The sequence below is a fragment of the Acanthopagrus latus genome, chromosome 1 (assembly GCF_904848185.1).
Source record: "Acanthopagrus latus isolate v.2019 chromosome 1, fAcaLat1.1, whole genome shotgun sequence".
NCBI classification, from domain to species: Eukaryota; Metazoa; Chordata; class Actinopteri; order Spariformes; family Sparidae; genus Acanthopagrus; species Acanthopagrus latus.
This window is the reverse complement of record NC_051039.1, coordinates 20,587,197-20,602,367: the sequence shown is the minus strand read 5'-3', so window position 1 is coordinate 20,602,367 and position 15,171 is coordinate 20,587,197. Positions and strand designations below refer to the sequence as shown.

At 40.9% G+C, this 15,171-nt stretch overlaps 1 protein-coding gene across 6 annotated transcripts in view; it reads right to left on the bottom strand.

Moving 5' to 3' along the window:
- LOC119028631 (zeta-sarcoglycan) overlaps positions 1-15,171 on the bottom strand; it is a 325,032-nt gene that overhangs the window by 242,809 nt on the left and 67,052 nt on the right. For 2 of the 6 annotated variants that reach the window (XM_037114850.1, XM_037114859.1), the window contains exon 1: positions 471-850. The exons of 1 other annotated variant lie outside the window; for it this stretch is intronic. In XM_037114850.1, the coding sequence (XP_036970745.1) occupies positions 471-529 (59 nt within the window). In that variant the 5' untranslated portion in view covers positions 530-850. Of the gene's footprint in view, positions 1-470; positions 852-15,171 lie in introns of those variants that run through there. 3 more of the 6 variants (XM_037114843.1, XM_037114873.1, XM_037114883.1) reach the window with 3 other exon arrangements.

Genomic DNA, 15,171 nt, shown 5'->3' with positions numbered 1-15,171 from the left:
AAAGCCTGTGTGAAATGCATGCTGTTAAAAAGAAAAAGAAAACACAAATACTGTATATCTAGTCTGCTGCACGAAAGCACAAAGCTCCTGATACCACCTGTACGTTCACCTGTATGCTAACCAAGTTAAATTAGCTGCAGCTGTGGCATCGAAGGAGACCTGCTCTATATCCTCAGTCACAACACGTTTGTCAGATAACTCATGACAAAATACGGGTTTTGTCTATCCAAATTCATCAGTTTACCACCTGCACTCACACCAGAGTTAGCTAGCTAGGTCAGGCAGATTGCAACACTTGTTTAACCACATCTCATGCTATACATAAACGGATGTAGTTCTTACTGTATGTTAACACTTTAATTTTGCTAATGCTACACATTGATGATTCAGTGCTGCAAACGTCTTCAAAGCTAATTAAACGAGCTAAAACGTTAACTATATAGACAAGATAATACAGTGAGAGGTCTTACCTTAAATGAAGTGTGGCTCTGTAGTCTGTTGAGTTCCTCCATGCTGAAAAAGCTTTCATCCCTTTATATATATTGGTAGCACGGGAATGTATAGCTAGATAAGTTTGTATCCTCTAAAGCTGTCCCTGCATTTTAACCCTCCTCTTCAGTGCTGTCCCTTTACTAGTCGGTTTTGTTATTTTTCTTCTGCTTTAAAATAAACTTGTCCGTAGCTTGCTTCCACCAAACGCAAATTCAGTTAGCAAACAGTCATCTGAGATCTGCAGCATACAGTAAGGGTGGTGGCTAGCTAACTGTTCCAATTACTGCACCTGTGACAACACAACAAGTATGGGCATGTGGCTCTAATGATAAAGTCACCTCTAGTCAGTGTTGTTAAAAAAAAGAAAGAAAGAAAAAACTACCCTGAATACTACATACTGTGTGCCTCTGGTCAAATTTTTTTTTTTTTTTTTTACAGTGATAAAAGTGAAAGTCACCCATACAAGATGTACTTTAGTTAAAGTAAAAGTGTCTGATATAAAATGTACTGAAGTATCAAGTTAAAGTAATACTGTATATCCGATGGTTGAATTGGAATAAATAAATGGCTCTCATGCAGCATGCAGTCTGAAAAGTAACCAGTAATGATCAAATATGTGTAGCAGAGTGGAAGTATAAAGTAGCAGAAAATCGAAATACTCAAGTAAAGTACAAATACCTCAAAATTGTTGTTCCATTGCTGCCGACATACATAAAACCAATATTTATGATTTTTAAAAACTAAAGTAAAGGCTACTAAATGTGTATGTAGCATTCTCCTTTATCCCACATGTAAGCCTCTCATCTTAAATAAGACAAATGGAGTTTTTTTTTTTTTTTTTTGGGTTGGGCCCATATGTTAGAGATTACATCTACATACTGTGATCATTCTGTTGCCCTACTTGTGCATGCACTGTAGACTACATGCAGAGTAACTATGTGCAGAGGAACGCTTCAGTCTTAGGATGGTAGAGGTACTAGCTCTCCATTGCTTATATTTCTTCACCTTTATGGAAAAGAGGAAAAATCTGTGTTTTTTTGACCACATCTCATACAATGTAGTGAAACTGGTGCTCTCCATTTAACCCAGCCTGAGGCAGCAATGGGCAGTGTGTACGCACCAAGGGACCAACTCTGGATCTTACCGCACCGCCTAATGTGCCCCGATGTGCCTGATGTGCATGTTTTGACCAACCAGAGTATCCAGTGGGAACACACGCAAGCATGGTGGAGAACATGCAAACTCTACATAGGAAGGTCCATTAGGAAGAAGGAGACATCCGGCAACTGTAGTCAAAGGATGCACCATGGCTGTTCTAATACCTTATCCAACTATTATTTCATGTCAATATATTATTTCTGTTAAACTGCTTTATAATAGTGTTTAGGTGAGTACTTTATGATAGTGGACCATTTGTCTTAAAATCACTGTTTGGATTTCCAACCAGCCAGTCATATCACATTCACGAGGTCACATTTAAGTGTGTTTGAACAGAAAGATTGAATGTAAAAGCTTAGGGTTAAAACTCAGCCATGCAACATTATCTCATGATTACTCGACTTTTATTCCGACCATGGAAATTCCAATAAATGTCACTCATAAAGCATTAATCCCCTCAAGTGTTTAATCTTATATGTACTTGAGTAGACAAATATACTGCACTTGTGACAGCGAGACTTCAAACTCTTAATATTCAGACAAATGTATCTATAAATGTCAGCCAACTGAGAGCAAACTGTACTGTTTTCTCCCTCTTTGCACCTATGGTTCCGTTCATTACTTCTAACCACCAGGTTGCTCCGTGAAAGTGCTCTATTCGGTTTTATGGGAAAATCAGCGCACCAACATCACAATAGGTGAAAACAAGGGAGACACTTTTTATCTCTTTGTTGCAGGTGTGCATTGTGGAGTTGATGACCCAAATCCAAGTCCCCACCGTTCAGAGGCATTGCGTGTGTTTGTCAGGTGAACACAGCGCTTTAAAACTGAGGGGGAGAAAATTACGTTTTGCACAAAGAGAAAAAAAGGAAAAAAAAAAAAAAAAAGGTAATGAGCGTGCACGTGTGTTTTGTGGGTGTGTGCATGTGACTACAAACATCCGTGCCTGTATGTGTCAGTGTACCATGACTAACCACGCCACAAACCTGTGCATGTGCGGGCATCTGTGGTGTGTAGAAACCTCCCTGCGTGTTTTAGTACTTTCTTATGCAGCTGTGTGACTTTGACCAGGCACACACACACACACACACACACACACACACACAGTATCGGGGAACTACTTATTCAGTGATAAAAGGCAAGCCAGAGGGAACCCAGTAATTGAACTCCAGTAAGCGAAGCTTGGAAGCACCGTGCCGTATCCAGCGTAATAAGAAAAAAGTTATTATTCACCTCAAAGACACACACATACAAACACACACACACACACACACACACACACACACACACACACACACACACACACACACACACACACACACACTCACATGTACACACATGCATACAAAAAGACACAAGAACAACAACATACCATTCACACAACAAAACTCATGGGCCCACAGTCTGTAAGTTAATACTTTCCCACTGAGCCAAGTTTGAAGGATGATGAAGATCAGAGTATGGAGCTGTTGCATAAGCAAATAAACTTTGAAATTATTGACTTTCACAGGCTCTACCTCCTGCTGTTCCGCTGAATAAATCGCTGCTCTCCCTCGCTCTCTTCGGAGGTATTCATACGTTCGCAGGAAGAAATTCACAATGTGTTCAGCTATCTGTTGGGCTGCAGTACTGCAGTGCACCCACACACACTCAAACACACACACTGGCGGGAACACGCACAAAGTAAAACAGTATATAAGGGCTTGCTCAGGCTCAGCATGTGTAGAATGTAAAGACATTTAAATTCCAAATGTACAGTAATTATTGATTTCCTGTTCATACAGATGGAGCATTCGTCTGTTACTTCTCTCCTGAAGGTCAGGGTGCTGCCTTCACATCCCCATGCAAATATCTGTACTGACGTCCACATAAAGTGACGGAGAGGGGTCAGCGGATGCTGAAGCGCATAGTGCAAAGAGGTCGCCGACTTTCTGCACAGTCAATTGCTAGAGAGCTACAAACTTCATGTGACCTTCAGATTAGCCCAAGTACAGTACGCAGAGAGCTTCATGGAATGGGTTTCCATGGCCGAGCAGCTGCAGCCAAGCCACACATCACCAAGTGCAATGCAAGGCGTCGGATGCAATGGTGTAAAGCACGCCGTCACTGGCCTCTAGAGCAGTGGAGACGCGTTCTCTGGAGTGATGAATCACGCTTTTCCATCTGGCAATCTGATGGACGAGTCTGGGTTTGGAGGTTGCCAGGAGAACGGTACATTTCAGATTGCATTGTGCCAACTGTGAAATTTGGTGGAGGAGGAATTATGGTATGGGGTTGTTTTTCAGGAGCTGGGCTTGGCCCCTTAGTTCCAGTGAAAGGAACATTGAATGCTTCAGGATACCAAAAAATTTTGGACAATTCCATCACCAATGCAAATATCTGTACTGACGTATGTGCACACTTAGAGGGCCCTTCATTGTCACGACAACAGGTTGAACAACGTCCATTAAATCATTTTTTGGACTCCAAGCCAAGGGTTTTTGAGCTGTGACATTCTTATACTATAAAGAAATGAGTTGGACTTTGTGTATTCTTCTTTGTTAGTTATTATGTTTTTTAATTATTATTCAGTTTTTTGTTTAAGTGAGAAGTTTAGAAGTTTAAGTGAAGGTGGAGAAAGAAGGGAAGAAGTTTGTTTTTTAATCTACAGTGTCTCAGCTCTCCTGCCTTCCCATGAGCCCCTGTAGCACAGACACATGCACTTTAACACACACTGACATGTAACATGCCAATCGGGCAGAAATATAATCTTCGTCCCAAAATGCAATCACCCATAGGCCTATTTAATCTCAGTCCGACCTCACACACCGATACATAACCACCTCAGCTGTGATTATCTGTAGACTTATCGACCCTCTGATACAGAAACCTCCAAGATCTATTCCCTAAGATTGGTTGTCTGTGTGTGTGTGTGTGTGTGTGTGTGTGTGTGTGTGTGTGTGTGTGTGTGTGTGTGTGTGTGTGTCTGTGTGTGTTTGAGTCTGTGTTTGTGTCTGTGTCTGTGTCTGTGTGTGCGTCAGCAAAATAATAAAAGCGAGGCAGGTATCTGTACACATTCCCTGCTGTGTATGTTGACTTTCATCATGGAAGGCCTCACAAACCCTCATCAATGCACTGTGTGCTGTCCTTATGAATCAAAGCATACTGCATGAAAGGTCAACAAGTACAGGCCCCAACCCCCCACCACCACCACCCCTGTCTCACTCTCTCCATCCATTATGAGTCATGTCTCATGTCTGTTGGTTCCAGGACATGTACAGTTTTATCAACATGAACTGTTAAACGGCTTTCTAATCACACCAGATACCTGAACACTCTCTCTCTCTCCCATCTCCCTCTCGTTCTCTCTCACACACACACACACACATCCATGAACACACACAAATTCACACACATAATCATGCACACACCCATTCATTCAGGTCAGGGAGGATACAGATGGCATGGTCATATATCAGTAGAAAACAAAGACTCTAATTAATTGTGTGTGTGTGTGTGTGTGTGTGTGTGTGTGTTTATGAGAGTGAGAGAATATCACTGAGTGAAGGCACTCTTGATTAGGATTCAGAGGGTAACAGGTTCTCAATCAATATGCAGTGGGACACTTGATATGGAGGGAGCTGGAGGTGTGACATCACTTGTTGCTTAAATGTCAGCAAAAGCAGCATCAAACAATCTAATTATGGGCTGTGATAATGGTGTTGTGAGGCTCATCGTGAGCTTAAGGGCAGAGCTAACATTGGTGTGAATGTGCTGAAGCAGAATGTGTTCAAACAATCATCTCCAGTTCCAATTATATTAAAGACTTGTTCCACATCCATCCACCTCCTCTGATAACCAAGACAACAAGAACGTGACGTGATATTCTGTTGCCTGTAGCTCCTTCCTGTCACATCAAGGATGTTAGGAGATTGGCTTACCACTGAGTTATAATTAAGTCGATATTAGATTGCAATTTGAAACCAATTCTTAATCATTTTCAGTGTTCTTTATAGGCTGAGAAGTCTATTTAACATGTTTTGAAATGCAATATAAGACACTGTGGTTTTTTTGAAGAGCAGCAAGCCAGCCTTGAACAGGACCCAGAATATTTTCTGAATGTTGGATTTCGAGTGGCCAGGGCACCAGCACGCAAACAATACAACGTTGTTTCCAGGGTCAATGTGTATTTCTGCTCTTTTGGTGGGACTAGCTTCCTAACCAATCGCCATCACCCACCTCCAGTCACCGCTCTGTGCACAAGGTTGTATTTTGTCATCAGAAGCATATTACACATTCTGAGGTCACGATTGGGTTGGGAACCCAAAGCTGAGCTATTGAAAAAAAAATGAGGCAAAACAAAAGTGATACAAAATTTAAGTACGGTAACTGCTTTTGGCTCTGGAATGTCCACAAAATGCTTTGAAAATGTATTTCAGCATGTTTCACATCACAAATTCATGAATACCCTAACAGTGTGTGCTTTAACTGTACTCTGTTCATAATGCCATTAGCAAATTAAAGTCTGTGCATGTACTGCACAAAGTTTTCTGGTACAGGTCTCCAGGTGGCTCATTAATTATAGTAATATATATGTGGGAGTATATTAATGAGGTAATGCTGCACACTGAGACTGGATGAGCACACTGGATGTTTTAGATGGAACACCTGGAATAAAAATTACTCTTTACGGGAGTTAATATGCTTTCTTTCATTAAAGGGTAAAATGTCAAAGTCCAGGGATTGATGTCCTTGAACACGAATCACGTAGAAACAATCTCCCTAATCACTGGGCCCCCCAACGTCTTGTAGAGAACAGGGAAATCAAATCCCATTTAACACCAAAGATCTAATTTAATTCTATTCAGATTTAATTAAAACTGCTTAAAATGATATTTTCCTCAATTTCAGCCTTATCCATCAACCCTTTGTGTTTGCCGGCCCTCTTGGGTGATCCCACAGGGTTTTTTCTTCTCTATTTTTCTGTGACATTTCAGAGCAATTAAAAATTTGGCTTGCCTCAGAATTTTTTACGACTTACCATATTGTCACTGCTGTGAGCACATCAGAAAAAGTTGAGTATGGCTGTGAATAATGCGAGTCTGAACAGTGAGGTCTTCGATTTAAAAGTGGAAAGTCATCTAAACTGGAGTGAAATGACTGCATGTACCTGAATAGATGCGAATGGAGACTAAGACTGACTTGTTATTGACTGTGAGTTAAAGGCTGAAATTTTAAATGTATAGATGTTGAATTCTCTCCATCAGTGAAAACACCAGAGAAAGGCTATGCAAGTTACAGTGTCCATAGCCAAATCAATAGAAGAGAGCTCAATGCTGACAGCACAAAATGACAGAGACATTAAGAGGGCCAGGCATAAAAATGGATGAGCTGAAAATGAAATCAATGTTTAGATTTTTGGATGGGTGGCTGGATGATTGGAGGGCTTCGCAAGCAGAGAGACAAACTGACGGAAAGATTGAACAGGACATCGCTGATGTGGGTAACATAACAAGATTGAGCTATTTGTAGAAACAGGGATTTGGAAGTATTTGTTGTGCCTGGATACTGATGGAAAATGCTACCAGCAGCTGTTTTAACTCGCTTTTTTAGCGGCTATAGAGAGGATACATGTTCTGGATAAAGCCATGATATCACCCAGGCACTGATGGAGACAAATAGAGATGGATTAAATGATGGAAATATTACAGCCATATGTTGATACTTTGCTTTAGGTCTGCTGTCGGTTGATGCAACTGGTTGGAGAAGTGCTACACATTAATCCATCCTGTTGCTTAACCAAGATCTGTGTTCTGTTAACTGACATCCTGATTCCAGTGGATACAATGTGATGTGTATGCCCATGAATAGTGTTGTGTATCTGTACGATTCACCTTTCCAGAACGTGATTGGCCAAAAATACAAAGTTGTATATATACACTACCAGTCAAAAGTTTTGACACACCTTTTCATTTAATGTTTTTTTCTTTATTTTCATGTCTATTTACATGGTAGATTCTTACTGAAGGCATCAAAACTATGAATGAACACATATGGAACTATGTAGTAAACAAAAAGTGTGAAATAACATTCATATTTTAGATACCTCAAAGTAGTCACCATTTGCTTTGTTGACAGCACTGCAAACCCTTGACCTTCTCTCAATGACCTTCATGATGTAGTCACCTGAAATGGTTTTCACTTCACAGGTGTGCCTTGGAAGGGGTTCATTTGTGGAATTTCTTGCCTTCTTAATGGGGTTGGGACCATCCGTTGTGTTGTGCAGAAGTCAGGTTGGTACACAACTGACAGCCCTATTTGACAACTGTTAGAATTCATATTATGGCAAGAACCGATCAGCTAAGTAAAGAGAAATGACAGTCCATCATTACTTTAAGAACTGAAGGTCACTCAGTCTGGAAAATTGCTAAAACTTTGAATGTGTCCCCAAGTGCAGTCGCAAAAACCATCAAGCGCTAAGAAGGAAAGGAAGACCAAGAGTCACCTCTGCTGCTGAGGATAAGTTCATCCAAGTCACCAGCCTCAGGAATTGCAAGTTAACAGCACCTCAGATTAGAGCCCAGATGAATGCCACACAGAGTTCTAGTAGGAGACACACCTCTACATTTACTGTTCAAAGGAGACTGCGCAATTCAGGCCTTTATGGTCAAATAGCTGCTAAAAAACACAAAGGACAAGCAATAAGCAGAAGAGATTTAGACATTAGACCAGTGGAAATCTGTGCTTTGGTCTGATGAGTCCAAATTTGAGATCTTTGGTTCTACCTGCTGTGTCTTTGTGTGACGCAGAAAAGGTGAACGGATGGTCTCTACATGCATGGTTCCCACTGTGAAGCATGGAGGAGGAGGTTTGATGGTGTGGGGCTGCTTTGCTGGTGACACTGTTGGGAATTTATTAAAAACTGAAGGCACACTGAACCAGCATGGCTACCACAGCATCCTGCAGCAACATGCCAACCCATCCGGTTTGTGTTTAGTTGGACCATCATTTATTTTTCAATAGGACAATGACCCCAAACACACCTCCAGGCTGTTTAAGGGCTATTTGACCAAGAAGGAGAATAATGGAGTGCTGCGCCAGATGACCTGGCCTCCACAGTCACCTGACCTAAACCCAATGGAGATGGTTTGGGATGAGATGGACCACAGAGTGAAGGCAAAAGGGCCAACAAGTGCTAAGCATCTCTGGGAATTCCTTCAAGACTATTGGAAAACCATTTCAGGTGATGACCTCATGAAGCTCATCGAGAGAATGCCAAGAGTGTGCAAAGCAGTAATCCAAGGGTGGCTGCTTTGAAGAATCTAAAATATAAAACGTGTTTTGAGTTATTTCACACTTTTTGTTTACTACATAATTCCATATGTGTTCATTCATAGTTTTGTTGCCTCCAGTGAGAATCTACAATGTAAATAGTCATGAAAATAAAGAAAATCTGTTAAATGAGAAGGTGTATCAAAACTTTTGACGGGTAGTATATATAGATAGATAGATATATATATGTCATCTTCTTGTATCATATCATATTGTATCATATCATATCATCTTGTATTGTTTTGTATCATACCATATCATACCTTATCATGTCCTATTGTCCTGTACAATGCTGTATTGTATCCTATCATCATGTTGTCCTGTGGCATGTCCTACTACACTATATCTTATCTTCTCTTATCATATTGTAAAGTATTGTAATGTATTGTATCATTCCGTACTGTATAGGGGCCTCCCAAAATTGTATCCTATAGAGTTGAATGATATAGAATAAGTGCTCCATCACAGTAACAAGACAAAAAATATTTAATTGCATTGAGGCAAAAACCATGTACAAATCCAGTATTGCCGAAAATCAACTCAGTACCCCGAATAACTCGGGGTACAGTCTGTCTCACACTTCCCCAAGTTGTCTAATCTTGTCAACTTTGTTTGACTTTCCCCAAAAGCTGCCACATGCTGATAGTGCAAAAAGCACAGGCTTAATTCTTCTTTTCCTTTGTTCTTTACCTCCTCCACTTCTAGGCACTCATCCCCAGTGAAAGAAGTCTTAAGTAGTCATCTGAATACAAAGACTGTGGTTTCCACAGTGTAGCTCTAAGGTGTGACTCGTCATGTAACATGGAGTAGGTTACACTTATATGAAAAAGGAGCAATACTTACATGAAAAGGGAGCAGTAATAGTCAACACAATTTGGATGAGTACAGCACAGATTACAAAGATGAGGACACATTCCTGAAATTGTGCTCATACTATACACAAAAGGCTCTGTCTGGCTGTCCACAGCGATCCACTCTACCATCATCCTTTGATCTCTCCTCATCTCAGTGAGATGAGTCAGAGAGGATACATGAATCTGTGGCCACGGTGTACACAGAACAGAGACTGTGTGTCAGCTGAGGTCATATCCTATCTAAATGGTAAATGGCTCCATTTACAGTTCTATATGTAGCTTTTGCCCAGCGCCCTTAGTGATGAATAGGAATGCCTCACATCCACCCATTCACACATTAACCTACAATAGGATCAGTAGGACCAATTTTGGGGTTTAGTGTCTTGCCCGAAGTCACTTCAAGATGAGGAGGGCTTCGAACCTTGTGACCACAGCGAGGTCAAGCAGTTAAAGAAGTTAAAAAGGAAAAGAAAAAAAAGGATTTCGCAGCTTTAGCAAAGAAAAGCTTTAGTTGCCATTCATCAGCAAGTAGAACTGACTGAGGCTGTCAGCACTGAGAAAGTGCAGAAAAAAAGATAGTCCATATGGTCAGTTTCAAAAAGCAGTGCTCCAAGCAAAATAAAATGGACTGTAAAGTCACCTTCGAAAAGTACTTCTAAAAGAAGTCAAGTGCATAATGTGAAAAGTACTGTGTGTGTGCGTATCTTGACATCTCTTGCTGTGTCAGGGGCCTCTGCTCTGATCCCTCTCCTCCTCCTTCGAGGGAGTGAGGGATGGATCACTCCTTCTTCAAAGTCCCTCTTTCATCTCTACCCCATCACACCATCCTCTGGGGGGAGGGCGAGGGGGAGCGGCACAAGGAGACAGGACTGGCTTTTTATACATCCATCTCCTCCCTTGTTCCTCTCCTCCTCCTCATTCCCGTTTCCTCTGCATGTTTCCGGGGCACTGTTAGCCCTCTTTGACCTAAAACCTTATTTATTTATTTATTTTTTTTAATTTACTCCAGTTTTCTATGTTCTTCCCAAACTTTATACATTTACATTAACTGTGTTCTCCTGTCATTACTTCCCAGGTGCTTTTTCTTTAATTTCCCTCTCATTTCATCTAATAGTCTTGTAGAGAATAGACGCAGTCCTGTGCTTCAGGGACAAAAGGTACAATGTCTATTACTTATGCGCTGTATCATTTTCAACGTGGCTGGTCACCATAATTACTTTCATTATCCTCAGCAGCCATTTAGCATTCCTACCAGGAATGCATTGCTTTTCATTATTTATCATCTTCGACAGTATTTTAAGCAACAGCACTTATTTTGTTCATCAAGTTGTGGACCAGAAGACAATTTTGCATTGAAAAGACATCAATTAGCCATCTACACTGTATGTATAGTACACCTGACATCAAACACAGATACCTTAGAGCTGTCAATGAAAGTTGTAGTAGATGTCTATCCATAACACAGTTATAGTCAATCAGTGGGCTGCTTAATGACAACATATGCAGCATTAAGCCTCAGTTTCATTTTTTCAGCTCATTCACCTCACTGTACAAAGCTTCTACAGCATGTGCATGTGTTCGACAGTAAATGTATAGAATTGCTTGCATTACGATGTCCTGGAAGCTTCTTGTTGGCGGCACACAGCCTCCTTATTTGTATATTTCTTTATTTTTCCACCTACAATTTAAAAAATCATCAAAATGATTTCACTGATTTGTGTTTCATGACATGTTGACGTTGTAAACCGCATTATAACTGGTTGAAAGGAAGGGGAAAACTGGTCTAAGATGTTCTGTTTTCAGCTAGCCAATGAGCTATGGACGGTACATCTGGCTGCTAAATTGGTGCTTGAAACAAATTAAAATAATCACTTTGACCCTGCTTTCATGATGGAATATCAAACATCTCCCAGGCTAAGCTAAATCTAACCAATATTAAGATAATTTTGTCTGGAAGTGGGTTACACATTAGCCAGGCTAAATGTGAGCTACATCTGGCCAAGATGTGGTAATGACGTCTAATGCTTGCTGGGGGGGATGTTGACGTAAGCACCTATACTATGTTTTCATAAATTCCCACTCTGGATTAAATTACAGGTATTTTACACCACTTCTGTCTCAAGCCAACAGAGACAATGAAGGCACCCTGTTTCTAAAATGGCACAGTTTGGACTACAAAGTGTGGGTGGCAGGCTATTTTCTAGTGTCTCCTCACTTCAGAATTGAGCTATATGCTTTCAGAGGCTCACTAACCCCCGCCACATGCTCCTCCCTCCCTCACTTTCCTGCCTCTCCATCCCTGGGGGCAGACTAAATTTACTGCTTTTGGTTCCCAGGAGTTTGTGAAACACTGTTCCAACAGACTAACACAACCTCGGGGATGGTTAACACTCAACTCTGGGATTTACATCCTGCATGATCACTTTGCCACTTTATTCCACACAGACACACGCACACACACGCACGCATGCACACACACAGACGCACACGCACACATGGCTGTGTGATGGTGCCAGTCTCATTGCTTTCCAAAGGGATTTGACTGGGATTAGTGTGTTAAAGCCAGTATCCACTTGATAATGGTATATGCTTGTTTACGGGTATAGTCCTCTTAGTGTGTGTGTGTGTGTGTGTGTGTGTGTAAGAGAGTATGTGTGTGTGCCTTTGAGGCCCTTTTTATTTTGGCCACTGGTCAAAGAGGGCACTTCATTATCTGCAAGCTGCCTTTCATCCCATAGCAATCTCATTTAAATCTCTCTTTGACTCTCTCTACTTGAAGATATTGATGGTTTTTTTTTTTCCTTTCTTAGAAAAACTAACTGTAGTATTTTCTCTCTATATGGTTCTCATTCAAACCCAGACCTGGTTTCCCCCTCGGTTTCTCCACTGTCGGCTGAACGTGCAGAAGACCATTAGATTCAAAAGGGTGAGACATTGCTCTTTCTTTGAAATAATTAAAGAGTGAGTCACATATTAAGTCAAATATTTTCTATGAAATTCCAGGTCAGTCAAAGTTGTTAATGCATTTCTCCGTAACTTACATTACTCGGAGCACTTGGAACACTTTTTTCGACAAATCACCTCCAACATCAAACTAATTAAAGGCAGTAAAAGTTGAGCGATTGAAGAATCTTAATTTTTACATTTTCAAACCCTAACTGAAAAATTCACCCTCTCCAGCAATCCTCTCGCGGAATCTATTCAGCAAGAACTATAAACTGTCAACGTTAATGTAGCATGAGCCGAGTTTTTTGCTGGAGAGCCATTTGTCAGAGAGAGAAATTATGTCATTTCCAGAGTTATATCTCAATGGGTAGAACCATAGAAGACACATTAGTGCCTGCCCAACTCACTTACATACTGGAAAAAAATACAATTGTAAAAGAGAATTGCTGATATGTTACATATTCATGCTGTTGCCACTAACTACCCAGAAATAGTCTACGGGCTTTGGCTGTGCACATCATCTTGGTTGTCCGGTTAACCTGGGTGGACCTCGAGAAGAAAATCTTAGGCTCTGACTGACCGGTGAATTAGTTCAAAGGAGCTAGTGGATGTGCGGCAGCCCCTCCATCTTCAGCTACAGAGAATTTGTGCTGGAGGTTACCCGGGAGCTGATGAAAGCTGTAAAACAAACAGACCAGACTTTTCATCCTCCTCATTGTATATTCTGGCGTCCCCTTTGAGCGTCTCTCAGTGGCTTCCAACAACGACAGACTGGTTGCACAGGTCTTAAGTATCTAAGGTGAATACTGAATGTGAAAACCTCCACTCGCAAGCAGTTGCATCTCACTAATGGCCTCCCTCTGCAGTAGCACGCAGCTTCATTAAGCGGGGTGTACTGACGCTCAGTTGTTTGCCAAATATACACACATAGAGCTTTTATTACTTGAGTCCATTGCCCCCAAAAAATGTGTCTTTCACCAAAGATGTGTTGGTTTAGATGCAGTGTGCAGACGAAGTGTTTGATAGACTCAATTACTTGAGTTCCAGTTGTTAGATACGAGGGAAGCCTGTGGTAGGAACGGCTTCTCAGTGTTAATTCTGTATGCTCAGACGCAGCTGTTGTTAATAAACATGTCTTCTCAGTTTTACACACTTATCCTCTAAACCTCCCAGGAAAAATGTCAGGATGAGGTGTACATGGCTGTGGTATTTGCTTTGTTTCAGACATTCAGACGCAGCCAAAAAAGCACAGCAGCACAGTGATGACAAACCTGTACATCGCCGAACTGGATACAAGAGTCGATTGAAGCAAAATCAAACATATTTCTGCAAGTGCAACACACGGGACACAGGGGAAACAAATACTGAATACAAGGTGATTTGAAAGCCAACAACTAGCTGTGATTGAAATTGCTGGTAAAGGCTGTGCACAGTGTCACAGACCCCATGCAGCCACATAATCATGAGAGCACATTAAATGATCTGTTAGTCTCTTCATTAACAGAACTAGTCACAGCGTGCTTTTTTTTTTCTTTTCTTTTTTCCTTTGGCAACAAATTGGCCACTAGAATCAAGCCATGAATTTACAGATTTCCCTTCCATTCAACAAAACAGGGCTGCATATAACACACATTTTCATTATCGATGTATTCTTCTCCGATTATTTCCATTATCATTTATTTACTTGAAAATAAATAAATGTGAAAAATCCCATTTATCATCATAAATGACAAGAAAAGCAGAAGATCCTTACATTTGAGAAAGGGGAGTTTCCCAGCATGAGGGCAGGACTTCAAAATAAAATGGGAAATAAAAGAACCATAATAAGGAATATTGGCATTTTTGCTTAAAAAAACTAGTCAAGCGATTAAGTGGTTATCATAATAGTTGCCCTTTAACATTCTTCCAGTTGACTACTCAAATAATCAACTAACTATCGCAGCACATTTTGATAAATTCATCGCACTTTATTCTTCCCTGATTCTGCCTTACCAATGTGCCCCTACATCAGTCAAAAAATACAATGACTTCTTCACTGTTGCCTTTCATTGTGTGTTTGACAGATGATATTGTCTCACACATAAAGCCAGATCTCATTGTAAACTGTCAAAACACACACACATGCTGTTGATGCAGAAGTGAACCAGATATTGTGCATTCTAACCAAGCTGTCACTTTCCAAGATTCCAGGTTTCCGCAGGACGTCACTGAAAAGCAAATCTCATTCATTCCTCAGAGCACCTTGCAATGGAGAAAGGCTGCCTTTTATGAAACCTGCCAATTTACCCTCACACTACCACAAGTTATTTTCATTTCCGCTATGATGTCTTGCCAAGGCACATAGTGCCTGTCTGCCTCTTTCATCGTCTGGGATTGTGCTTTCCACAGGTATGCCAAAGCCAAGGGCCGT